This window comes from Ursus maritimus, unplaced genomic scaffold, assembly GCF_017311325.1.
Source record: "Ursus maritimus isolate PB19 unplaced genomic scaffold, ASM1731132v1 scaffold_26, whole genome shotgun sequence".
NCBI lineage: Eukaryota > Metazoa > Chordata > Mammalia > Carnivora > Ursidae > Ursus > Ursus maritimus.
This window is the reverse complement of record NW_024425119.1, coordinates 31,332,705-31,358,378: the sequence shown is the minus strand read 5'-3', so window position 1 is coordinate 31,358,378 and position 25,674 is coordinate 31,332,705. Positions and strand designations below refer to the sequence as shown.

General features: G+C 34.6%; 1 protein-coding gene across 1 annotated transcript in view; it reads left to right on the top strand.

Moving 5' to 3' along the window:
* Positions 1 to 4,150: 4,150 nt before the first annotated feature.
* ABCD2 (ATP binding cassette subfamily D member 2) overlaps positions 4,151 to 25,674 on the top strand; it is a 60,198-nt gene continuing 38,674 nt past the window's right edge. Inside the window, exons 1-6 of the mRNA XM_008704452.1 lie at positions 4,151 to 5,270; positions 6,828 to 7,008; positions 15,843 to 15,964; positions 18,975 to 19,143; positions 19,994 to 20,088; positions 23,926 to 24,071. Of these exons, the coding sequence (XP_008702674.1) occupies positions 4,332 to 5,270; positions 6,828 to 7,008; positions 15,843 to 15,964; positions 18,975 to 19,143; positions 19,994 to 20,088; positions 23,926 to 24,071 (1,652 nt within the window). The 5' untranslated portion in view covers positions 4,151 to 4,331. The remainder of the gene's footprint in view (positions 5,271 to 6,827; positions 7,009 to 15,842; positions 15,965 to 18,974; positions 19,144 to 19,993; positions 20,089 to 23,925; positions 24,072 to 25,674) is intronic.

Genomic DNA, 25,674 nt, shown 5'->3' with positions numbered 1-25,674 from the left:
AGACTTTCCTACTTTCAACATTTTTAAGCAGGTACAAATTGACTAAATTAACTAAAAGGGGAAAATAATTTGCTAAAGGATTAACCGACTCTTTTGATATATTGTATGTGAAAGGACATAAAGGAGAGGTTGATCAATTTACTGAGAAATCAAGAACTCTCACTGCTTTCCTTCCAGTCACAGAGAGGCAGAAGTGGTCAATTAGGCTAAGGAAAAAATTGACCTATGAGACACATCTTCAGACAAGATATTTGCTGGTTTTTCCTTCACAGCAAAAGACATTTCCTTATGAACTAGTTATTAGGTGGTTATTTTTAACAGCTGAAATGTTGACCTAAGCTCTCATCTTTAGTGTTGTTTCTGCCTCACATGAATAAGACTAACATGATCGATAGATAATGAGTCAAACACAGTGCTATTTTAGGGCCAGTAGGGCAATAAGGTAATCTCTTGGGTCAGGAAACAGTTCAAGAAAGGAATACAGCACAGATGAAATACTACTTAGCATTTGGTGAAAGGAAATCCACATAAAATTCTTAAATCTTAATTTATCTTTATTATTAAAAAATATTTACTTTCTGGTGATTTACTATCTAAACATACAACATATATATTGTCTACATTATACATTTTTTATTTATATGTTTGTATATGTAGATCTATTATAAAATCATTTTTTATAATGATGTTTTACAGTTTATAAAGCATATGGTTTAATTTGTTTTATATATATTCTTGAGTATATAGAGAATCTATTTAATCTGGCTCTTCCATGGATATTAGTAGTTCACAGTTCACTTTGACACTGACATTAAGAATATCACACCTCAGGGGCACCTAGGTTGGTTAAGAATATCACACCTCAGGGTCACCTAGGTTGGTTAAGAATATCACACCTCAGGGGCTCAGTTGGTTAAGCATTCAACTCTTGGTCTCAGCTCAGGTCTTAATCTCAGTGTCGGGAGTCCAAGCCCCACATTGGGTTTCACACTGGGCATGAAATATACTTTAAAAAAAAATCACACTTGAGAAGAGAGTAATTTGATAACTATTATTTATTTTTAATTTTTATGCATTTTCAAGATCTTTTTCTAAGATCTTTCTCCTCTCTTAAGCAAATTTTAATACTTTTCCATACAAACACATGTAAAGTTGAGAAGCTTGAGTAGAAATTAGGCTGAATTATGTTTAGTGTAGTAACAAGTGATTTCTTTGAACCTCCTTTTTGTCACCTAATTTGGAATTCAAAACAAATTAATATTATCTTTGTTTTAATTGAATATCACCAGTATAAAAAATGAAAGAATTACCTTGACATTCTTAGTTTCTTACTTAAGTGGGATATATTTCCAACTGGAATTACCTATCTGGTTTCCTATCATCTTGAATACTTCCTCTGAATGTCCTGAAGGCTGGAACATAGTCTCAGATGCTAGGACCAAATCTGACCTTTGGGAGCAAGGTGGAATGAAGGGTGGGAGTAGAATTTAAATGGTTTTGTACTTAGGTCTGTACTTAAGGAGCTCAACATCAAGTCAAATCTCACATTGACCTTTTCCCCAGTTATAGTAACTGGCTTTCAACTTTCCTTGTACACAATTCTAGCAACCAAATTTCTATCTTATTTTCCTCATACCTACATCCTCATTCTAACAAGTCTTTCACCACACATTAAAAGCTTGCTCCTGTACCCCAGCCTCCATATCACTTGGTAAACTGACCTAGCTACAATTAAGCGTGGGCCTGTTTGGATCTCTAATGTTCTTTGCATCTAGATTCCCACTACACTGCTCCTTCTATGAAATGCTGTCCTATGTCAGTGATGTAAGCCACTTGCCTCGACTGCCAGCAGCTTTCTGACCTACACATCCCTCTGTGTAGCATGTTCTGCCTGGCTGAACACCCTCTTGTCATTCCCACTTAAGTTTACCCTGGCCTTCCACTTGTCTGTCCCAGTGAGGAGATGTGACATAAAGAATTAAAATTTGTAAATGTCAGACAGCCTTATTTGACACATGAAAAGCATAAGATTAGGAATAAAAGATGTTGAAAATACCTACTATAACACCATGATCTCTACACACAGACTTAGAAAGTCTTAATGAAATGATTGTGCCGCTAATATGGCCAACTATCAAAGAGACTTGCATGAATTTGCCACTCATGCATTATAAATTTGCTGAATTGAATGCAAACAAACGAAAAGAGACCTGTGATGATTCTTGGAATTAATATAGGTACATGGGAAAAGAGTTTTTAAAGTTTACGAATATTATTACTTATAAAAGAATAGTTCTTTACTCATAGTAAACTGAATAACAAAGATCATTCAACACTGAGACAAGTTTTATATTCTATCACAGGGGTTGGCAAACTTCTTCTGAAGGGGGTCAGGTAGAGTAAATATTTAGGCTCTGTTTCATCTACTCAATTCTGTCACTGTGACTTGAAAACCATAAACAATAAGCAAATAAATGGGTACGGCTATGTTCCAATAAAACTTTATTTCTGGATGCCGAAATAAAAATTTCAGAACCGTTTCATGTCATAAAATATTCTTCTTTTGATGTATTTTTTTTTTCAGATTTTTATTTCTTTATTTGGGAGAGAGCAAGAGAGCGAGAGTACAAGCAGGGGAGGGACAGAAGAAGAGGGAGAAGCAGGCTCCTGGCTGAGCAGGGAGCCCAACTTGGGGTCCAATTCCAGGACCCTGAGGTCATGAACTGAGTCTAAGGCAGACACTTAACAGAGCCACCCAAGCGCACCTCTTTTGATGTGTTTTCAACCACTTTAAAACGTATAAACTATTCTTGGCTAAAGGGCCAGATTTGGTTGTAATTTGCCAACCTCTGTTTAATGCATATTTTCCCAGACTTCCAGATGACTAGAGATGTGTATGTATGTTGTGTATAGGGGGAGCGGGTGGGAAAGCAAAAATGTTTTTGCATATTTGGGAATATACCCAACCTTACCTAAAAAAAGGCTCTTTACATTTTTTGAATATTTTTAATATTTAATATTTGGAGATAATTCTGAACATAGTCAAGCAGAATTTTGCTTGACTATTTAGCAGTTTAAGTCCTCCATTCGTGATGTACAGAATTTTTCTTTAACACACTTGCTTTTTGTCAAGTAACCAAGATGGACATGGGAAGTAACCAGGAGATTATCTCTAAGCCTAAACAAAAGAAACAAAACAAAAGCTTGAAAAAGACAAAAACAAACAAAACTCTTGAAAAATAAGTAATGTTCTGGAGAAGCTAGTCACATACCTCCAAGTACAACTATCTAAAGAACACAGGGAGATGGAAAAAGGGAAACATTGCACTGGTTTAATAGTCACATTGTAAATAAATATGCTTCATTGCTAAAAATAGTAGTTACGGGGCTCGAAGATTTTTTTATAAGGACAAGTAAACACGGAGATGAAAGTATAGCAAATAATTATTTTTTTATAATACAGAAGATTTCTACTTATTTACCAGAAAAAAAAAGGGGGGGGGGAACCCTCAACCACATCTTGTCTGATAGGTTTTAGGACTTCATGTGATACCACAGAGAGAAAAAAATAAAATGGGGGGAGGGGAGTGGCACCAAAAAGCAGATCTAAGTATTTGATACTTTGTTCTTTCCAGTGCCCTCCAAACTTGTCACTTTCTTCTCTCTCCATTTTAGATTCATTGCATACCCTTTTCAGATTCTTTTTCTGTCAACCCTCTTGTCCCTCCTCCCTCATCTCCCTAGCTCCTTCTCCCTCATCTCGTTTTATAGCTCTTTGAAAATCTCCCTTTCTTTTTGCTCTTCCCCTTGTGGTACCTACCAAAACCTCAGAGAAGAGATGTATATTCTGAAACTTCTGTGGGCTTCTAAGTGACGCTGAGCATGCTCAGTAGCTAGGGCAGGTTTTGTCGCCAGCAGCTGCCCTGATTCGACCTCTCCTAAAATAGACGTTTAACTCTTTGAATTCCTGCTTAAAGATGTAATTCGTTTTGCTCTCCTCATTTTCAAGGTTCAAAGGGAGGCAGCGAGGATTCCAAGGTCCCACCGCTCTCCCAGCCAATGAGGAGCCCGAGAGGGAGGAGCCTGGGGCGGCTTGGTGCAGCTTGAGCTTCTGAGGGATTCATCCCCGTAGATGCCTTGGAGTCTGAGCTCTGCTGCATCTGTCACAGCAGAGCAAAATTAAAGCAAAAACAAAAACAAAAAACAGAAGAGGAGAAATGCTGCAGACTATGGAACGCTGTAGGACTTACTGAAACATTTGCTGGGGATTCCCGTGGAGCATGATCTTTTAAAACCAATTCCTTTTGAAGCCTGTTTGGGTAACTGGGAAAATGACAAATATGCTAAATGCAGCAGCTGATCGGGTGAAATGGACCAGATCGAGTGCTGCTAAAAGGGCTGCCTGCCTGGTGGCTGCGGCATATGCTCTGAAAACACTCTATCCCATCATTGGCAAGCGTTTAAAGCAATCTGGCCACAGGAAGAAAAAAGAAGCAGTTTATCCGGCTGCAGAGAACAGAGAAATACTGCATTGCACCGAGAACATTTGTAAAAAACCTTGTCCTGGAGTGAATGCAGATTTTTTCAAACAGCTGCTAGAACTTCGGAAAATTCTCTTTCCAAAACTTGTGACCACTGAAACAGGCTGGCTCTGCCTCCACTCGGTGGCTCTAATCTCAAGAACCTTTCTGTCTATCTACGTGGCTGGTCTGGATGGAAAAATCGTGAAAAGCATCGTGGAAAAGAAGCCTCGGACTTTCATCATCAAATTAATCAAGTGGCTTATGATTGCTATCCCTGCCACCTTTGTTAACAGTGCAATCAGGTACCTGGAGTGCAAACTGGCTTTGGCCTTCAGAACTCGCCTGGTAGACCATGCCTATGAAACCTATTTTACAAATCAGACTTATTATAAGGTGATCAACATGGATGGGAGGCTGGCAAACCCTGACCAATCTCTTACTGAGGATATTATGATGTTCTCCCAATCTGTGGCTCACTTATATTCCAATCTGACCAAGCCTATTTTAGATGTAATCCTGACCTCCTATACGCTTATCCAGACTGCTACATCCCGAGGAGCGAGCCCAATTGGACCCACCCTACTAGCAGGACTTGTGGTATATGCCACTGCTAAAGTTTTGAAAGCCTGCTCTCCCAAATTTGGTAAATTGGTGGCTGAAGAAGCTCACAGAAAAGGCTATTTGCGGTATGTGCACTCCAGAATTATAGCCAATGTCGAAGAAATTGCCTTTTACAGAGGACATAAGGTAAGACAGAAATTAAGGTGATGAGTGAAATGTGAGACTCTTCCAGCTGCCACTGCAGTGCTAGATACCATCTGTTGTCCTGTTGATGGACCCACTTCTTTAGCGTTTTAGATTTCTATGACATCTAAACCTGTTTTGAAATATATGCTTCCTTACCTTTTTAATTACAATCTGTTAAAGAACTGTGGAGTGCAAACTTTTCTGAAGTTTCATGAGAATAAGATTTTCAGCAATCTGAAAAACAGTCTACTTAGCCTCAGTTACCCAAATATGTTCAGAATTATCTCCAAAACATTTTCATAAAACTTAAATTCTAACTGGTTGGTCCTAGAGCATTAGAAGAAAATTTTTGTTTGGAACTCAGTAAACATATTTCCACTAGGTTGGTAAATTTAGGATGGTATTCTTGTTGTTGTTCCTTTGTTTTTCAAGAAGGGGAAAAAAACCATGCTTTTACATGAAAGACAAGTTTGACAATTTTGCATATCTGATCAATGGAGTGACCTCAGTCCTAAGAATTGCAGGAGAATGTGTCTCACAAACAGCATTTACATTACTCTTAGTTAATGTTCAGCACCATATTTTGACACAAATAAAAAGAGGCAATGAAATGAAATTTTGCCTAGCTTTGAGGGAAAAGCTAAGATTAGAGAAGAAATGAGGATGAGAAAAGGAGTTCCAGAATGTTATTTTTAAATATTAAAGATTTTCAACATCAAGTAGATCCCCAAAATAGTTAGCCTAATTACATAAGCTTGCAGTGCATTAAAGTAACTTCAGAATATTAACTATGATGGAAATTTTTATGGTGATGCATCTGAAATCTTAATACAAATGAATTTGCAAATGAAATATTAAGGAATTCTGAAGCTGAAAATGGTATTTTAATTACCAAATAGAATTATTTAATTTTTGAAGCATCATCAATTATCAAAAAAATTCTGAAGTAGTAGCAACCTGAAGAAGAAAATTTAAAGCAAATTTAGGACTTCTACTCCCACTTGAAAATTGGTCTCATGTGTTATAGTAACCATACTGATTGGTCATTCCTCTTGAATCATTGAACTCGGTGATGTAAATTATAGCATCCTGTAGGCTTCTTGCATTTAAGAGAAAATCCAGTAAATTGAGTTAGTTCAGAAGTGGAGTTAATTACACATATATGTGTCATGTCTTTATTTTTAGATGTTTTTGGTTTGATCAAAGAAGATAAGGTCTAACATGGTTTATTCATGTCTCACAGGATATTATTTAATTTTAACATCTTATACATATAATTTTGAAATCATAATTATAAATCACTTATATGTATTTTATACTTAACATCATACTGACTGAGCATTATGGTTTTTTTTAAAAATAATACAGGTGTGGCCAAAACTAGATAATAATGGCTAATCCTGATATTGATCTATTTATTGGTTGTTAGAATCATAGATAATACTATACTAAGTAAAACAAAATATATATGCTTATATATTTGAAAGTCCTCAAACATATAATATTTAATTTTATAGTTCCTGCTAGGTTAATCCTTATCTCTTCTTCCCTCCATAGGTAGAAATGGAGCAACTCCAGAAAAGTTACAAAGCTTTAGCAGATCAGATAAACCTCATTTTATCCAAACGTTTGTGGTACATCATGATAGAGCAATTCTTGATGAAGTATGTTTGGAGCAGCAGTGGACTGATTATGGTGGCTGTACCTATTATCACCGCAACTGGCTTTGCAGATGGTGGTAATGACATTTATGCTCAATCTCAAGTATATGTTTAAAATTAGTTCTCTTGAAGCTGTCACTGCTGGTTTTGTGTGAGAGAAACTGTGTGTGCAGTTACTCTATGGTCATTATTGGTCAGAAACAATGGCAGACCTTGCGGCATCCAATAATAAGATCAGCAATATTAAAAAAAAAATGACAAGTGGCTCAAAACACCTTTCTAGTTCTGAGATATTTCAGAGATCTCTGATGCAGTGTGTCTGGGACTTAACCTTGAGCACTTTTAATTATTCTGCCTAACACACAATGATTCTTTAGTTTGCATTTAAATTCAAAACAAATTAATACCTTCAAAAAGAGTATTATACAAGTTCTCCCCATGTGTTGTAAACTTCAGTTCTGTACATTCTGTGCTTTTAGTCTATAACTATTCTATAACTGGATCAGCCCTGATTTGTGATTTGAAGAACTGGTTGACTACATGAAGGAACCAGGAATATTATTTCAGGGAATGCTTCATGCCCTGGAACAAGCTCTCCTCTACTTGTAGGTAATACAGATAATATCCTATGTAGCGGGATTTAGTGGCACTGTGGGAGGTAGGGCTTAACACGTTCCAGGCATCTAATTCTATTCTGTCACTATCTCAGTGGTTTTAACCAACATTTTCATCCTTTGGAATAACTAAAAAAGATAAGGGCAAGAAGGACAACATTAAAATGTTGTATAAAACCTAAGATGGGAGTTTGGGTTGTAATTGACAAGGATGGGGGAATTAATTAAAAAAGCATCATTTTTCTGCTCTTCCTCCAAAATAAAATATTCTCCCTCCTCTTTAAAAACCACTTGACCAGAATTGGCCTTGGCGTTGAAGGCGCTAGAGAAAAGCATGGTCTTTGTAGTGAGACAGAGCTTTGCTCAACACTTGGCTTTCCCTCTTCCTGCCTGTATCCTCTTAGGCATGTTAATTAAACTTTCTAAAAATCAGTTTCCTCACCTATAAAATGAAAATCAGAAAGGCTACTTCAGAGAGCTGTTGTAAGGATTTAGTAAAGTAATGTTTATAAAGTACAGAGCATACTCTTGATGTTCTTGATATATGGTGACAATTATTACTTAGAAAGCACAAGGCAGCACTAAAAGAGCGTAACAGAATTCACACTATATTACAGTTATTTTTGGTATTGAATTGAGAATCAGTAGTTATTTGTTTGAAGTCATCTAATAAAAACAAGTACAATATTACCTTTTCTATACTATATTGAAAAAGTGCTTCAATGCTTTAACCAATTCTTACAAAAATATTTGTCAAATTTGAGTCTTTCTTAACCTAAAATTGTTCACTCTAGTAAATTAAGATTTGTCAGTCCCTTAGTGTTGAGTACTATACATATACCAAATATATTCCACAACTTAACTGATAGCCAGTGTATTTAGATCGCTAGGAAAACTAAATTTTATGTTTTTATATTTTGTTTTTTAATCATTTTAATAAGTTTATATTGAAAAAGTCATTGTTAGTAATAATACTTTCAGATTTAATCCTTCCATAATGAAATAATTACTTTTTCAAAAGAGTATTAGAGAAAAAAAAGACAACTTAAAAACCTATGGTCTTAAGATTAGTTTTACTAAGAAACTTGACAAAATCATCAGATATTCATAGTGAGTCTCTAAATTTATGGATAAAAGTTTCATTTGGAATATATATTAGAGATAACCCCAATGACAAGATTATGGTGTAGTTATGTTAGTCCTTGGAAGCACTGGTCTTATTAGAAAACCCTGAAGTATTCACCACAGAACAAAGAAAATGCAACTATTAATGGTGACAAATTAACCCCACAGAGACCAGTTAGAAGTAAACAGTGTATGCAAAGAGTCTAACAATCTTACTTCTGTAGGTGATGTAATAAGATGTTTAAAAGTAAATCCTATAAATCCTGAAAATATCTTATTAAACTAAAGAGACAACATAAAAATTTTAAATAGAAATTATGATAATAATTACATTTATGCAAATAAACCAAGTAATTCTTAAAGCTTCCTTTCAGAAGAAAATTTTATACAAAGAGAAGCAATATGACAATTACACAGACAAAAAATGAATTCGTATGTCAACATAATGAGAGTACACTTCACTATCTTCTGTAATTCCTAAAGTTACTACATGTATGCTTATAATGTTTCTATGCATATTTTTACTAAATATATTGACCTACAATAATTAAACATATGAAAATATTAAGTTACCATTCTACTCAGGTAGAATTACTTTTTTTTTTTTAGATAATGATAGGTCTTTGAGGTCTTGGAATTACATACCCTATATTCTAATCTTGTCTTCAATCTTAATTTACACATATGCCTTGCATTGTCTCTAATGTTAGAGACGAATCAAGCACCTGATACTGTGCATTTTAAGACAAAAATACATGGGAAAAAATGGGTGAATAAAAGAGGTATGGCAAAGAGAAAAGGAGAAAAGGTAGGATAGAGAAAAGAAAGAAAAGAATAGATAAAAAGAAGCAGGGCACTGATCAAATTTTGATTCTGCTATTTAATACTTACCCATCCTTGAGAAAGTTACATAAGCTTTTATGTCCCAGTTTTCCCATCATAACTACAGGGATAAGAATATATATCTCACAGAATTGTTATGAAATTATGTATAAAGTATTTAATGTGCTTTGAAACAGTCCTTGGCAAATAATAAAAACTTAGGTGGAAGCAATTGTTAATATTTACTATAGTCTTACCATGTGGGCATTGGAGTCAGATGTTCTGGGTTCAAATTCTGATTCTTTTGTTTACTACGTAAGACTGTGACTATGGGCAAATCATTTAACCTTTCTGTGCTTCTCGTTGCCAAATGGGGGTAATTATAGCAGGCTGGTTACAAGGATAAAAGAAGGTGACTTATGTAAAACTTAGAATATTGCCTGCCTCGTAAGAAATGCTCAATAGATGTTCGCTGGCATGGTTATTGTAGTTAAAGGAGCAAGGCATTTGGAAATGATTAGCAAATCCGAGGTGAAAATGTCAATAGGAGGAAGAGCATGCATAATTTTTCTTTTCTTTTCCTTTTTTTTTTTTTGGGGGGGGGAGGAGAAAAGAAAAATCGTTCTCTAGTAGTTTTGTTATACCATTTACCTACAACTTTAAGTGAAATCTTATGGTAAGGACAGGAATATGTTTATATTCAAGTTCACTTTATGAAATTGCATATGGAATCATGCCATTTTCACATCAGAAGAGGAGCGTCCAAGCCTTCTAGTCTAGAGCCCCAGAATTGCCTACAGTCACACAGATGGTTAATGGAAGCCCTGAGGATAGAAGACACTATATAATTCTTAGTGCACTGCCTTTTTCCCCTTCACCATGCTGCCTCCATATTAGCTATATTGGAACTTGCTCTAGAAAGGATTTAAATTAGATTGACACTAAGTAATCATGTAACCAGATGGTTGAAAAAGAGGCACTGAAATAGTTAATTATGTATATTTTCTATTTTGTATTTTTAGAGGATATTTCCGCCTTTATTTTATATTAAGAGAGAGATTGAAATTATATGAAGAAAATAGTTACCTGGGAGCTATCATCTCATTTTTTTTAAATGTTAAGTTCAGTATAGTTAACATAGTGTTATATTAGTTTCAGGTGTACAATATTGTGATTCAACTATTCCATACATCACCCGGTGCTCACCAAGGCAAGTGCACTCCTTAATCCCCATCACCTATCTCACACATCCCCCCTACCCACCTCCCCTCTGATAACCATTATAGTTAAGAGTCTGTTTCTTGGTTTGTCTCTCTCTCTTTCTTTTTTTTCCTTTTCTCATTTGTTTTGTTTCTTAAATGCCACATGAGTGAAATCATATGGTATTTGTCTTTCTCTGACTGACTCATTTTGCTTAGCATTATAATCTCTAGCTCTATCCATGTTGTTGCAAATGGCAAGATTTCATTCTTTCTTATGGATGAATAATATTCCATTGTGTATGTATACCACATCTTTTTTATCTGTTCATCAATTGATCATCAATTGATCAATCCAATCCATCAATACCATATTTTGGCTATTGTAAATAATGCTGCCATAAATATAGGGGTACATGTATCCCTTTGAATTAGTGTTTTTGTATTCTTTAGGTAAAACAACCAGATCATATGGTAGCTCTATTTTTAATTTTTTGAGGAACCTCCACACTGTTTTCCACAGTGGCTGCACCAGTTTGCCTCCCCCAACAGCACATGAGAGTTCCTTTTTCTCCACATCCTTGCCAACACTTGTTGTTTCTTGTGTTTTGGGTTTTAGCCATTCTAGTAGGTGTGAGATGATACCTCATTGTAGTTTTGATTTGCATTTCCCTGAAAATGAGTGATGTTGAGCATCTTTTCTGTTTCTATCGGCCATCTGGTATCATCTCAATTTTTTTAATGTTATAGGCCACTTTTCTTCATATCAAGAACAGTTCTGGGCAAGGCCAAGGAAAACTGTTTATAGGTCCCTCCTGCCAGACCTTATCACAGACATTAACAGGGAAGAAGCATCTAAGCCGCTAGCACTGCCAATGGTGTCTGTCTGTGGGTGGTCTGCTAGTGTAAGGTGGCACGTCAAAAGTAGCCACTGAGAGGCACTGTTCTTAAGAATGGAACTAAACTCGATCATCACCTAGTAACAGGGCGATGTTTTTTATTCCTAAAATGTACCTCCAACAAGACTATATCCATAACACCTGCTGTGTTAGTGTCTCATATTCTAATGTCAAATTATTTGAATATAATTTTATATTATGGGTCAATTTGGATATACTTCCTCTCCTGTTGACCAATTATTGTAACAATAATTAGCAAAACATATGAAAGATGTACTTTTTAGTTGTAATTAGTTATCCCTATTACATAGCTATGCTAGGTAGCTATAATTTTTCAAGTATAACATACAGGCCATAAAGGACCCTAGGACTCTGTCGTTAGTGTACCACTCAATGAATGAACTGCCACAAAGTTAACACATACACGTAGTCACCACTCGCAAAAAAACAGAAACATACCTTCATCCCAGAAACTCTGTGTCCTTCCAGTGTTACCCCCATCCTCAGCCTACTATCCCATCCCCACTTACTCCTCCCCCCAACATGCCACAGTAAAGATGAAGTAAATATCATTATTTTACTAACCATTTGTTAGTGTTTGCTGGGTTTGAAACTTGTATAAATAATATCATACAATACATATGAGAGTTCTAGTTGCTCCACAAACATTTGTCAATATATGATGTCAGTCTTTTTCAATTTAATGTTCTCAAGAGTGCATAGTGGTACATCATTGTGGTTTTAATTTGCATTTTTCTGATGGGTAATGAGATTAAGTAGTTTTTGCTTATTCACCATTTAGATAGCTTTTCTTATGAAGTAGCAATGAGTTTTTTGTTCACTTTTAAATGGATTTATCTGGTGTTTTTTTATTGATTTGTAAAAGCTCTTTCCTACTCTGTAATGTGACTTTCATCAGATATACACACACACAATCTCAGATACTAATTTTCCCACTCTATTCTTACTTTTTCAGTCTCTTAACAGCGTATAAGAGGAGTTCATAATTTTAACATAGTTAAGTTTATCAATCATTTTGTGTGTGCAGTCAGTGGTTTTATGTCTTATTTAAGAAATACTTGCCTAATCCAAGGCCATGAAGATACTTTCCTATTTTATCTTCTAGAAATTTATTGGTTTTTCATTTCACATGGGGACCTTCAATCCAATTAGATTTGATATTTATATATGTTAGAAGACCATAAGTTTTTGCCGAGATTTGTCAAGGTGATAAAGGTAAAATGCAAATGAAAAGAAATAAACTCAGATTATAAATCCAAAGAAAAAGCACAGAGGAATAACTTACCTTTTTTTTTTCATTTTAAAAAAATTAATAGACTTAATTTTCTTAGAGCCGTTTTAGGTTTAAGGAAAAATTGATGAGAAAGCACAAAGCGTTCCAAATATCCCCTCTCTCCCACAATTTCTCCCATTATTTACATCTTGTATTTGTGTGGTACATTTGTTACAACTGATGAATCAATATGCGTGCATTATTAACTGGAGTGCACAGTTCACATTAGGGTTTATTCTTTGCATTGTACACTTGCATGGGTTTTGACAAGTGTATAATAACATAACCTTAGTTTCTAAACCCTTTCTCACCTTTTCAGTGAATAACAACAGATGTCACCATTTTCAATATAATACTTTCTATTAGCAGAGCTGAAAAGTAGCAGTAAAATGAGCAGATCTAATGTTAAATATTACATCTTTAAATGAGAAGCATTCGGCAAAAATATTGAAAATATTTGGTGAGGAAAATAAAATGTGTTGACCTATGGTACAAAATAAATAAGTGTCTGAGGTCATTATATTCTGAAACTAAGCAATCTGGCTTTTTCATAGAGGTTATGCAGTTGGCTGTTGTGTGCATGGCAAAATACTATGGGCACTGTTCTCATAGTACCTGCCAAAAAACAACCAGTAGAATAAAAGTCAGATGAAATCTGTTCACAGCTATTCGTAATTTTGTTGCTAAAAGCATGAAGAAAACCCAGTAGGCATTAATCTGCCCAAGCAACAGGGAAAGTACCATGCCATATCAAACACGCGTCCATCTGTGCTCGTGTTTTTCCTTCTTAACAGAGGCTGTCGATGCAAGCTGCTACTCAAACCCCTTTTAACCCAGATTCATAAAATTCCATAATTATTTTAGATCATCAGCCAGATTCTCTATAAGCCCAAACTATTCTTAGAACTTTAACTGATACAGCAATTCATTATTTTGGTAGCTTGCTGAGAATCCTTCGGTAATTTTTTTGTGGCTATCTAAATTTTATCACACATTTAAATGTGTTTAAGAATATCTACATTCTGTTCCCAGTCTATTTATCCAGTCACGTCTTTCACTCCTCACTTCTACCAGCACTCGGAGCCTTTTTTTTTTTTTCCAGTCTGAGGGAAACTAACTAACTTCAAGGGAACTAACAGTAGCTCCCAGAGCAGTGATTGACAGTAGCTCTAGGAGGGGCCATATTGGACTTTCATAAAAGGTCCCCATGAACACACGGTGATTCTGATACTCAAGTGAAATCTGTGCTTGACACCACCCATACTGTAACATGACTAGGCTATTTATCATTCAATTGGCATTGTCTGAAATTTCCTTTCTCTGTGCCATGCTTATGCCGTACTTGTGGTCTATTAAAATTGTGCATCGTCTTCAAGGCCTCTCTCACAGTACGCTCCGCCAGGAAACATTTCCTGTCTCTTGCACCAAGAAATGATTTTTGCCTCTGCAAACACTTCATGTTAACTCTCATCATAGGCTGCTCTGTACAGTTATTTGGGAACTTGTCTTCCCTCTCCTACCAAACTGTGAGGCCCCTAAGGAAAGAGCTGAAAATCACATTTTACCTTATATTATGCATGGATCCCTTTCAAACTCAGCTGAGGTGTTTATGAGCAGGTAAAGGTAAAAGTATCTGGTAGTCCCAGGAGGGCACAAGTTAAATATCTGCATTGCTATAGAAAACAAAAACAAAAAATCTTCACACTGAGATGAACCAGAGAGAAATGTATAAAAATGGGCCAATGGCTATCAAATCATTCTAATACTTTCATCAATTCACAGTATTTAATTTAGAACTTTGGAGATAATTTATCGAAGAACCAAAGAGAGAATCATATTGATGGGAAGTTTAAAGTAATGACTGGGGAGAATAATTTAGAAGAATAAGACTAAATTGAGTACATATGCAATAATAATAATTACCAGAGAAAGTAATAACAGCTAATATTTAGAGCACTTATTATAGGCCGTGGATTAGGCTAATACTTCATTTGCGTTTCACCTTTAAGCCCCACAACAATCCTCTGAGATAGAATTGTTTCAAATAGTAGTATTAATTCCCTCATTTACACATGAGAAAATAGGCTTGGAGAAGATAATTGGCTTGTTCTACTTGTCTTACCATTTGTCAATAAGTGGTAGAGCCTGGACTGAAACCTAGTCTAACTCCTACTCTTGACCATAATTCTGCATTGACAGTAATTTAGGATGTTCATCCATCTATCCATTTACTTATCTATGCATTCATTCAGTATACATTCAGGAGTACTACGTGCTAGACACTCTGTTTTGTACCGGGAATAAAGAATATAAAGCATAGTCTTTATCTTTAAGGACTTTGTAGTCCATTGGAAAAGCCAGACAAGGTTTTCCAGGGAAACCTGTATTAAAGAGTTAACTTTCTTGAAGAAAGAACTTGGCAAAAAAGGAAGGGAAGTAGATTACAGTCAGAAGAAATGGTATATGCAACTCCCAAAGCATAAACGGGGTATGGCTCGTTTGAGGTGCTGTGGAATGTAGGTGCAGTTTGGGTGAAATAGATACACTGAGTCTAGATTATGAAGGTCAGCTAATGTGCAGTTCTATTGAAGGAACCAAACTAGAAATATCTGCTTATATTCCAGTTATTAGTATTTTCTTGACCAAATCAGTAGTATTTTATTGCCTAGCCATAGGAAGGGCCGAGAGTTGAATTTGGAAAGGGTTAAAAGAATGCTAAATGAAAACAGTCTTAGTTGTTAATTAAGTGTTTTACCTCTCCTCCTAGAAAAATAATAAAACAAAAGGAAGCTTTGAATAAAATCTGGAACAAATTTTATATTTTCAATAATTCATTAAATTTCTAGGAAATTGCTGATACTAATGAAATATTTACATGTGGGTTTTTTAGCTGCAATTTCTTTTTTAAAAATAAAATAGTCACCTGAAAAACTCAATAGTTTTGTAATTTGCTTTTAGATCTAGAGGATGGCCAAAAACAAGCAATGGTTAGTGAGCGGACAGAAGCCTTTACCACTGCTCGAAATTTACTGGCCTCTGGAGCTGATGCTATTGAAAGGATTATGTCTTCATACAAAGAGGTACTGGCATTTCTTGTTGTCAATTTGATTAAAATAATACATAAGAAAATCAAGAAAAATGTAAATTATCAGATATACTTAGCATTTTGGAAACATATCTTTTCTCTACTAAAAATTCCTAAGAGTATAATCAAGATAAAGGGCAGCAACTCCCAAGTGTATTGCTGCTAATACACTAGTTTTTACACTCTTAATTGTAACTCCTCTTTTCCTGTCTGTAGTATGACATATTTGTTTTTAAACTTTAAACCAGAGCACCTACATTTAAAATCTTGTTCCAGTATTTGCAAATTATGTGAACTTGATCAAGATCCTTAATCTGTCTGTGTTTGCTTCCTTGTCTGTAGGGTGAAGATAGTGATAGCATTACTTGGTAGGGTTGTTGTGAGTTAATATATATATAGAATATTTAAAACAACACATATTTAGGAACTCAGTAACTGTTAGCCAATAATATTTATATACCTTGCAAACCTTTACTCATCCTTCATGACAAGTCAAACCTCACCAACCACATATAAAAACCTCTTGTGATTCTACTTTGTTCTCACGTTCCCTGCAAAGTCTGGGTCTTCCTTCTTTGTGTTCTGGGCAATACCACATTATAATCGCTCATCTCCGCACCAGACCCTGAGTGGAAAGCAGCAACAGTTTACTCATGTTTGCATTCTTAATATTCATTTTAATGCTTGAAATATTGCATGTAATTAAGAAATACTTGCTGAAAGAATGGTGATAAGACTTGTAGATATCAGAGGGTTAAAATTAGAAATTATTTATTTCAGATATTATACGATATTCCCAAGGCCAGTCATTTTCACCATTAATTACTCTTGTGGCTTTCGTACCGATATGAATCACCAGAGCATCATTATAAATTCATCTGCCAATTAAATCATCCTTGAATAGACCACATAAAAGAGTAACAAAGTTTTGCGATTTGCTCACAAAGTTTTCAGTGTCATTCAAAAATTGATTTATTGAATTGGGTTTCTTTAAAAAAGTAAAACCAATTGTTTAGGGCCACACACCAAAACAACTCAGTTTTTAAAAATTTTTTCAGGAGCGCCTAGGTGACTTAGTCAGTTAAGCGGCTGACTCTTGGTTTCAGCTCAGGTCATGATCTCAGGTTCCTGGGATCGAGCCCCATGTCAGGTTCCATGCTCAACCAGGGAGTTAGCTTGTGGATTCTCTCTCTCTCTCTCCCTCTGCCCCTGCCCCTGCTGGTGTTCTCTCTCTCTCTCACTCTAAAATAAATTAAAAAATCTTTTAAAACATTTTTCAAATAGTAATTTTGATAATCTGTAGATACAGTTTTGGGGATAGGTTTTTGATGTAATAAATCCCTTATTAAAATTAAGTGACAAATCAAAATTTTATCCATCTCATATTAAAATACTTTGCTAAGTCCCAGAAAGAATATCGACTAGTTTTTCCACATTGTATCCAATACAAGAAATAATTGCATTTTGCTTTATTTTCCCTGAATGTGCTTGGGATCATAGAATGCTCACTTCTAAAGAATCTTATTACCACTGTGACAGCACATGAAAGCACTGAGCCTTCCCTCTGCTAGTGCCACAGGGAACAAGATTCCTTTTCAGAATAAGAGTCCCAGGGCAAACTCCCTGCCGTGTATCCCAAAGTCATTTGCCCAGTCACGTTCTCAGTTTTTTTCAGACACTCTGCCCACTCCATCCTGCATCCTAGTGTGTTAACTCATTGCCTCCTGCCTTTCCTTAGCTGACCCATGCATTTAGTTTTGGATTATTTTCTCTATGCAAATATATTTACCCTGGTTTCTTTTGAATCTGTATTTTGTTAATTCTTAGCTCTGTTTCCTCCACTGTGGAACTCAAGAGATTCTTCAAGATAACATTTTAGAAATTACCCCTTAATTAGTTACAACATTAATATATAGAAATGCAATGCTAATGACAGACCTCTCACACAGTGGAGACATATGGTGGAAGGCTTTTGATAAAAACACCTACACATTTATGGCTTAGGTTTTGCACACACATAGATCTTACACAAATATCAGCATTGTTGTATCATTCCACAGTTAATTAGTGACATGCCTTGCATATTGGTGCCAATTTCCTAGTAAATATTCCTAAAAGGGAATGGTTTTTGTGCTTTCCTTTTCACTGAGAAAGATGGTCTTGACGGGAGATGAGTCACCTTTCACATTACCCTGATAACAAGGTGTTCTTTTAACAGAGAATCAGCAGGAGATTCCACCTAAATTGGATAACTGGCAGAGTAAGAGCAAGACCCCATTCTATTGAGCCTTATGGACTAAAGCAGAGATTGATCTCATTTTATAATCTCGCCTAGAATAAAAGTCATATTTAATGTTTTTCTTTGGGCATGTACATCATGTTTGGCTTGAAAAGAAGCTGAATTGTGGGATTTGGACTGAAAAGGATTTGAAGCTTTTCACTGAGCTCACTCTCAATACTGATATCCTCTGATGGGTATTTCCTTTGGTAAAGCTTAGGAATGTTGACAATCAATTTGACTCAGAAACATTCATCTCATAATAAGAAAAAAAAAGTGTTTTTCTTCCATTTAAAATCTTCTCTTTTAAATCTAAAAAAGATATTAAAACAAAGGATCATTATGACCTTAAGCTTTTCACAAAATTTCTTATTTTCTGGAAATGAAATTTGTCTTGTAAATGGAGCCAAATCAGAAATTTGACTGAAAGATCTTTAGGCCTCACTAACATTCTGAAATCTTTACATTTTATTTTGAACTGTGGCTTGAACAAACAATATTTTACAGGTTTTGTAATTCCAATCAAACTCACATTGACTTGCTATGTTGCTCTCTGGGTAAGCCTTTTACTGTTACTTGTGATAGTTACCAGATGTATATTTTTTTTCATGTATAGTAAAATAAGATTTTTAACATTAAATCAGGAAGCTGATAGGATTGCATATCTTTTTTAAAAAGTCTATCTTGGGTATATTAACTCTATTTTACCCCTCTGTGCTGGTTTTAGATCACAGAATTAGCAGGCTATACTGCTCGAGTGTACAATATGTTTTGGGTCTTTGATGAAGTGAAAAGAGGCATTTATAAGAGAGCTGCTGTCTTGCAAGAGTCTGAAAGCCACAGCAAGAATGGAGCTAACATAGAATTACCCCTTAGTGATGCGTTGGAGATCAAAGGTATTGAATCAAATGTTTTGTATTTTCCTATATTTGAATGTTTATTTTAGCAACTAAACCAAATATTTCTAGAAGATAGCTTTTAACGGTTACAAAGAACTAATACTTGCTTATTTAAACAGTTCTTCCTAAAATTAGTGTCACAATTTGAGGAGTGGTGACTAACATTGCCATAAAAAAATTATGCTACTTGTATTTAGGACAAATTTCTAGAATTATTTTTGGAAACTGCCCATATGCAGAACAAATTGTTTGCTTTTAAAATTCAAACACAGAATTAGAGCTAACATCTTATTGTTCTTCATCCTTCCATGTTTTTAAACTTAAGTTTGGTTATCACATTTTTTTTAAAGATTTTATTTATTTATTTGACAGAGAGGCAGTGAGAGAGGGAACACAAGCAGGGGGAGTGGGAGAGGGAGAAGCAGGCTTCCTGCTGAGTGGGGAGCCCGATGCGGGGCTCAATCCCAGAACACTGGGATCATGACCTGAGCTGAAGGCAGACGCTTAACGACTGAGCCACCTGGACGCCCCATGGTTATCACATTTTTAAAAATTGTACTCTTCCTTGTCTTAATTCCCTTTTTGCAGTGCTATTTTTTTTTTCTGTAGGAAAGGTTAATTTAGTGAAATAAGTAATTGTAAAGAATATGGCTGGGTTCTATGAGATAGAGTTTATCCCATCATGCTCTCATTATGACATTGACATTAGATTATTGTAAAATCATGTTTCTGAGAATGATTTTCCAAATATATGTGTCAGAATGTCCACATTTACATTAAATTTTGCTTTATATGTAGATGCCACATGTAATGGCTTTTATAACTTAAACTATTCCTTAACTTTTAGGAAGAGTTATTGATGTGGATCATGGAATAATTTGTGAAAATGTTCCCATAATTACACCAACGGGAGAAGTGGTGGCTTCCAGGCTAAACTTCAAAGTAAGATGATATTCAAGAATCTTCTGATTGTTGCCATCACACTAATACAAAACAACTCAGAATTCATGTACCTTATGTTATATACTTGGAGGAGCATATGGAAAGGAGGGGAAATCAAGAAAGGTATGCACAGTGACTCAATTACAGAAGCAGTTACTTCCTCAGAAAGCAAAGAGAAAGAGAAATTTGATTTCTACTGCTTTTTCCCAGGTTGAAAATCAAAATTTCTCAGTGCACTGAGGGCCTATACAAGGTAACTTTTGGGAACAATAGAAAAATGCATCAGAAATTAATACCTGGAAATAAAATTAATTTTTTCCTTATAGGGATTACTCAAAATATAAAAGCCTATATTGTAATATATTTACTAAAATATGAGGAAAGAAGTCCTTAACAAGCTTACTTCCATTATTGAATATTACCTAAATTTAATTTATATTTCCAATAATCACATCTTCTATTCGGAAAAAAATAGAAGATTCATGGATTGGCATTTAGTTTTTAATTTTGTTATAAGAGATATTTGAATGAGAGATATTTGTTATTTATTGTTCTATGTCTTGACTACAGAAACCAAGATGTAAAAATTGCTTAACAAACCTGAGGCCCTAATTTTAAGCATTGTAAAATTAAAACATACATTTTGGAATTCAAGTACACAAAAATTTTCAGATAAGCCTAAATGACTATAATTCAGGCATCTAAGTGTAGTTCAAACAATGACATGATTGGACTTGGTAACAGAATTACAAGTATGGCAATACATGCACTAATGATTTTAGTATGTTCCTCAGTCTAGCCTTAATTGTTAAAGATGGGTTTGCAAATGAATAAGGGGGCTGGAAGATGATAAGTACTAAACATGGGGAGATTCTGTGTTAATAAATATAAGAGAAATTGTGTTTTAACTACAATTTGGTTAGGCTTTATTTTTCCATTTATAGACCTACAGAGTGATTTAATTATTTGGATCTGGCCATGAGTACCTAATAGGTGCTAATGATGTACCATAATCTTAAGTAGATTTGAAATAAAACATTTGAAGAGGCATACATGGAATGTTTAATTACTTATTAATAGTTAAGCCATTTACGATTTATGACTCTTTGTGTAGAATTGTGAGGCTAGGTTTTGTAATATTAATTCTTATTGCTCCATTTATTAAATAGAGTAAATCTTGAATTCTGCCACCTACTAACTACATTATTGTGGATACATCACACTCTTCCTGTGAAAAAATTCAGGGCTCAGTTTATTTTTTATAAAAAATTAATTTTAAAATACTTAATCTAATGAAAATATCATGAATTTTGAAGTTCTACAAAGATATATGTTAATATAGTACACTTTATGATAAGTGGTCTTTTTCTGACTCAGGGAGTTTTATTTAAAGGGTCAGGTCCCTAAAATATAATAAAAGTTCTGTTTCCTCTGTATGCATTGACAAACAGGTTTCTAGGGGAAAAGGTTCTCATCCTTTTGTAGACATTATGGAATTAAAAACTGTTTGGAAGAAAATACAATAAATGTGGGAATTATTTTTGCTTCACATTTGCTGTTTACGAAGCGTAAGAAAACTTATGCCAATAAAAGAATTTGAATGTAGAAAAGGCTTCTATCATGGCTCAAAATGTGTTAAATTTCTGAGAATTCCTGAGAATGATGCTATTAAAATATTTTGTGAATATGCCTTTTGCCATGGCACATACCTTTAAAAAAATCATTTGGGAAGTATTAGGCTTCTACAAAATTAAACTTCCTTAACCTCTCTAGTGAAAGAGCACAGCAAATCACAAAATTAATTCTTTTTGGGCTCTTCCCAGGATTTTCTTTGAATTTTATTCTATCAAAATATCTTGCCAGTTTGGATACAATTAGGGAGAAAAAATATCTATAGTAAAATTATATAGTAAAATTTAGACTCAAGCTCTCTCCTGTCATATCCTTGTGGTAGCTGCCTCCAGTGCCTGAAATGCTCTTCCTCCAGCTCTGACTGGTTTTTTCTTGTCACACAGGCTCAGGTGAAATATTACCTCTTCAAAGAGGATTTTCTTGACCACCCAATCAAAAGAAGCTCTCCTCACCACCCCCCCACAGCCTCCAACCCCACAATGTCACCATCTTTCCCAAATGCATCTTTTTTCTTTTGCTATTATAATAGCATTTATCACTACCTAATTTTTTAAAAAGATTTTATTTATTTATTTATTTATTTATTTATTTATTTATTTATTTGACAGAGACAGCCAGCGAGAGAGGGAACACAAGCAGGGGGAGTGGGAGAGGAAGAAACAGGCTCCTAGCAGAGGAACCTGATGTGGGGCTCAATCCCAGAACGCTAGGAGCATGCCCTGAGCCAAAGGCAGACGCTTAAAGACTGCACCACCCAGGCGCCCATCACTACCTAATTTTTTGTTAACTTCTTTTTTGCCATGTTTCCCACTATAATGTAAATCGTGAGAACAGAGAATTTGTCTTGGGTAGCCCTGTATCCCTTGTGCCTAAAAGAATGTCTGGCACATGGTGAATAATCAATGTTTACTGAGGAAATATCTAATTATTTAGACAGAATGTAAATCTGAACCATTTTGCTTTACATACACTTATTATATACATTCCTAGTTCCCTTATCTTAACTCCATCCAACCCTTCTCTTTTCCTTCCCTTCCTCCCTCTCTCCACCACCTTCTTTCAACAAAAAGATTTCAGCTTATGTTACACACAATGTGTAGACATGGAACTGACCCCTTATACTGGCATAACCCAAATAATATAATGTTTTTTCATCTTTGAATTTTCAGTATGATATACTCTATATCATTAATACTTAGATATTTGTATCCATATTATACAAAGCTTTATCTACAAGCATACTGTAGATTTCTGCCTCTCATACTTGATGCTGCATTCACTTTTTAATCACCATTATAAAATATCATTTGTTCTCAGAAATGTTATCGTTGTTCTTAGAGCAAATTTTTAAATGTTGTTCCTTTTCCTTATTCTTTCTAATACTCTTTAAATACCATACGAAGACAACTTCCTGATCCTATTGGGTGGAATGGGAACTCATGAAATTTAACTGTTAAAATTTAAATGACAAATAAGATGGAAGATTCTAAAGAGAAGCACCCGGTTGATAATGGATAAATAACTCCCGGATAAAAAAAGATATATATATATATGTTTTAAATTCATTCCTAGACATAAGACTAAGATATAATCCTCTTGCTTTCCTCTGTCCTGGTTTGGTACATGTATTTTCTCCTTCTGTGAATAAAACAGAATTAGAATCATTTCATCTGTCTGATTATGGGCTTTTCTGACTGTGTAATATTTCAGACTGCCGAAGTACAAAATTAAGCTACCCAGCTGGATCTTAGAATAGCTTTGTAGCTAATAACTCCAACTGACAAAAACAACAAAGTTGTATTTGAATTCAATATAAATTTAACCAAATATTAATATAAATAAAGTAAAATGTAATGTATTTTAATTAAAAAATGTATACTTTATTATCTCCCATATGGCTGTGTTTCTACATATGTGTGTGTGTGCCTGATTACAAGACCTCAATTAAAATTTTAGAAAGGCAGTACTCATTCCAAGAAGATCCATTTCCTTTGGAGTTGGATTACTTTATCATACTTTTAGCTTCAGAGCATAGTCAAAAGCCAAATTTGATGTTCTCCATCCTGATATATATATATTTTTGACTCCTTGCCTACCCTGGGTTATCATGTGTTTGAAAGTTTTTAAAAAATGAATCATTTTTAAATGCTAACAAATGAAATCATTTTTAAATATTGCAATTTGTAATTTTATTTCTTACTTTAGGTACAAGAAGGAATGCATCTTTTGATAACTGGTCCTAATGGTTGTGGGAAAAGTTCTCTCTTCAGAATTTTAAGCGGGCTCTGGCCTGTGTATGAAGGAGTCCTCTATAAACCACCTCCCCAACATATGTTCTATATTCCACAAAGGTAGGTACATATTTTATATCACGAGAAAATTTCAGTTTGGTTTTGAATTATCTTGATTCCTTAAGCTCCTCAGTTTATAATCTTTAAGCATGTTTTCATTGAGAGAAACTATTAAGGAAATAAACATTCAGTTATCCAAAAAATTGTTATTGCTTTGATTGTAAGAGTTTCCAGGACAAGACCTCTTCTTTTTATTTTCACATCTATCTAGATATAATGAGCACTCAAAGACTATAGATGTTAATTTCAAGGAAGAGCAGGCAAGTCGAAGGAGTAGTTTGATTGCTTGAGATGTCAGATTATCTCTTCTCACAGACAAAATTGTACTTAGTATACTAATCTCTTTATCAAGCTGTATACATTCATATGTTCTAAAATTGTTCACTTATGTTTTAAGAGCCTCCATAAAATACTCTTTATTACAGTTATGCTATATTATTAATTAATGATTTGAAACTACCTTAATTTAAAAAATTACAAATGAGTGTAAAGTAAGCATAGAAATATTTTAAAAGAATATTGTTTCTTCTGAAGTCTTTAGCTATCTTTCCTTGTAACAATTTAGAAACATTGAAATTTGAAGAAGAGACACACTCATGCTCATCTTTTCCATCTGTCATCACCCCGGGTTAGGTAGATATCACAGAGCACTCCTACTGTATTAGAAGACTATTCTGTGGAACCTAATACACCACTTAGGCTGGAAGTACAGAACCAGAACAAACATAAAAGTCACATCAAGTATGGTACTGTCACATGTCTCTCTTGCTCCTTTTCTCTTGTCAAAAAGTGCTTGTACCATCCTGCCCATGGGCCTAATTTTTAGATCACATGTTGTAGTTAGGCACGTGAGGGTTTGTGAGGTTCTTTGCGTTAAAGTATGACTTATGTTAGTAGTAAGAAGCTACTTGAAGGATGGGAGAATGAAGAACTGCATTCTCAGTAAGAAGATGTTGGTTGTGAGCAGTGTCATGAATTCTTATGTTTAGCATAAAATAATATTTTGTGACAGAATCATTGTCTCTTCCTCTATAGGCTTTAAAGTCTTTAGGGAAACCTTCTGAATCTGACAACTAAATTATCCTGCCAAAGCTTAAGTTTCAGATATTAATGTGTTAAGTAGGCTGATTTTAATTTTTTAATTTAGGTTAAAAAGCATAAAATCATGAGGAAAATAGTCTATCATAGAATTCTACTCTCTTAATTCAAATAAAATATATATAAATTTTATATTTTTAGCTATTTTAGATTTCCTATATAATATGAAAGATACAATTCTTTAATATAGCTGTGACCTGAGCAATACAAGATATTTCCAAGGCATAGGAAAGTGCATAATTCAGCAAAATCATCTTTCAGAAATTAAGGAGAAATAAAGTCTTCCCTAGACAAACAAAAGCTGAGGGAATCCATTGCCACTAGACCTGCCTTACAAGACAGGCTGAAAGGAGTTCTTGAAATTGAAATGAAGCTAACTAGTAACATGAAAAAACATGAAAATATACAACAGTAGTAAAGGTAAATATATGGTCAAAGTCAGAATATTCTAATATGATGGTGTGTTAACCACTTAAATATTAGTATAAAGGACAAAGTATTAAAA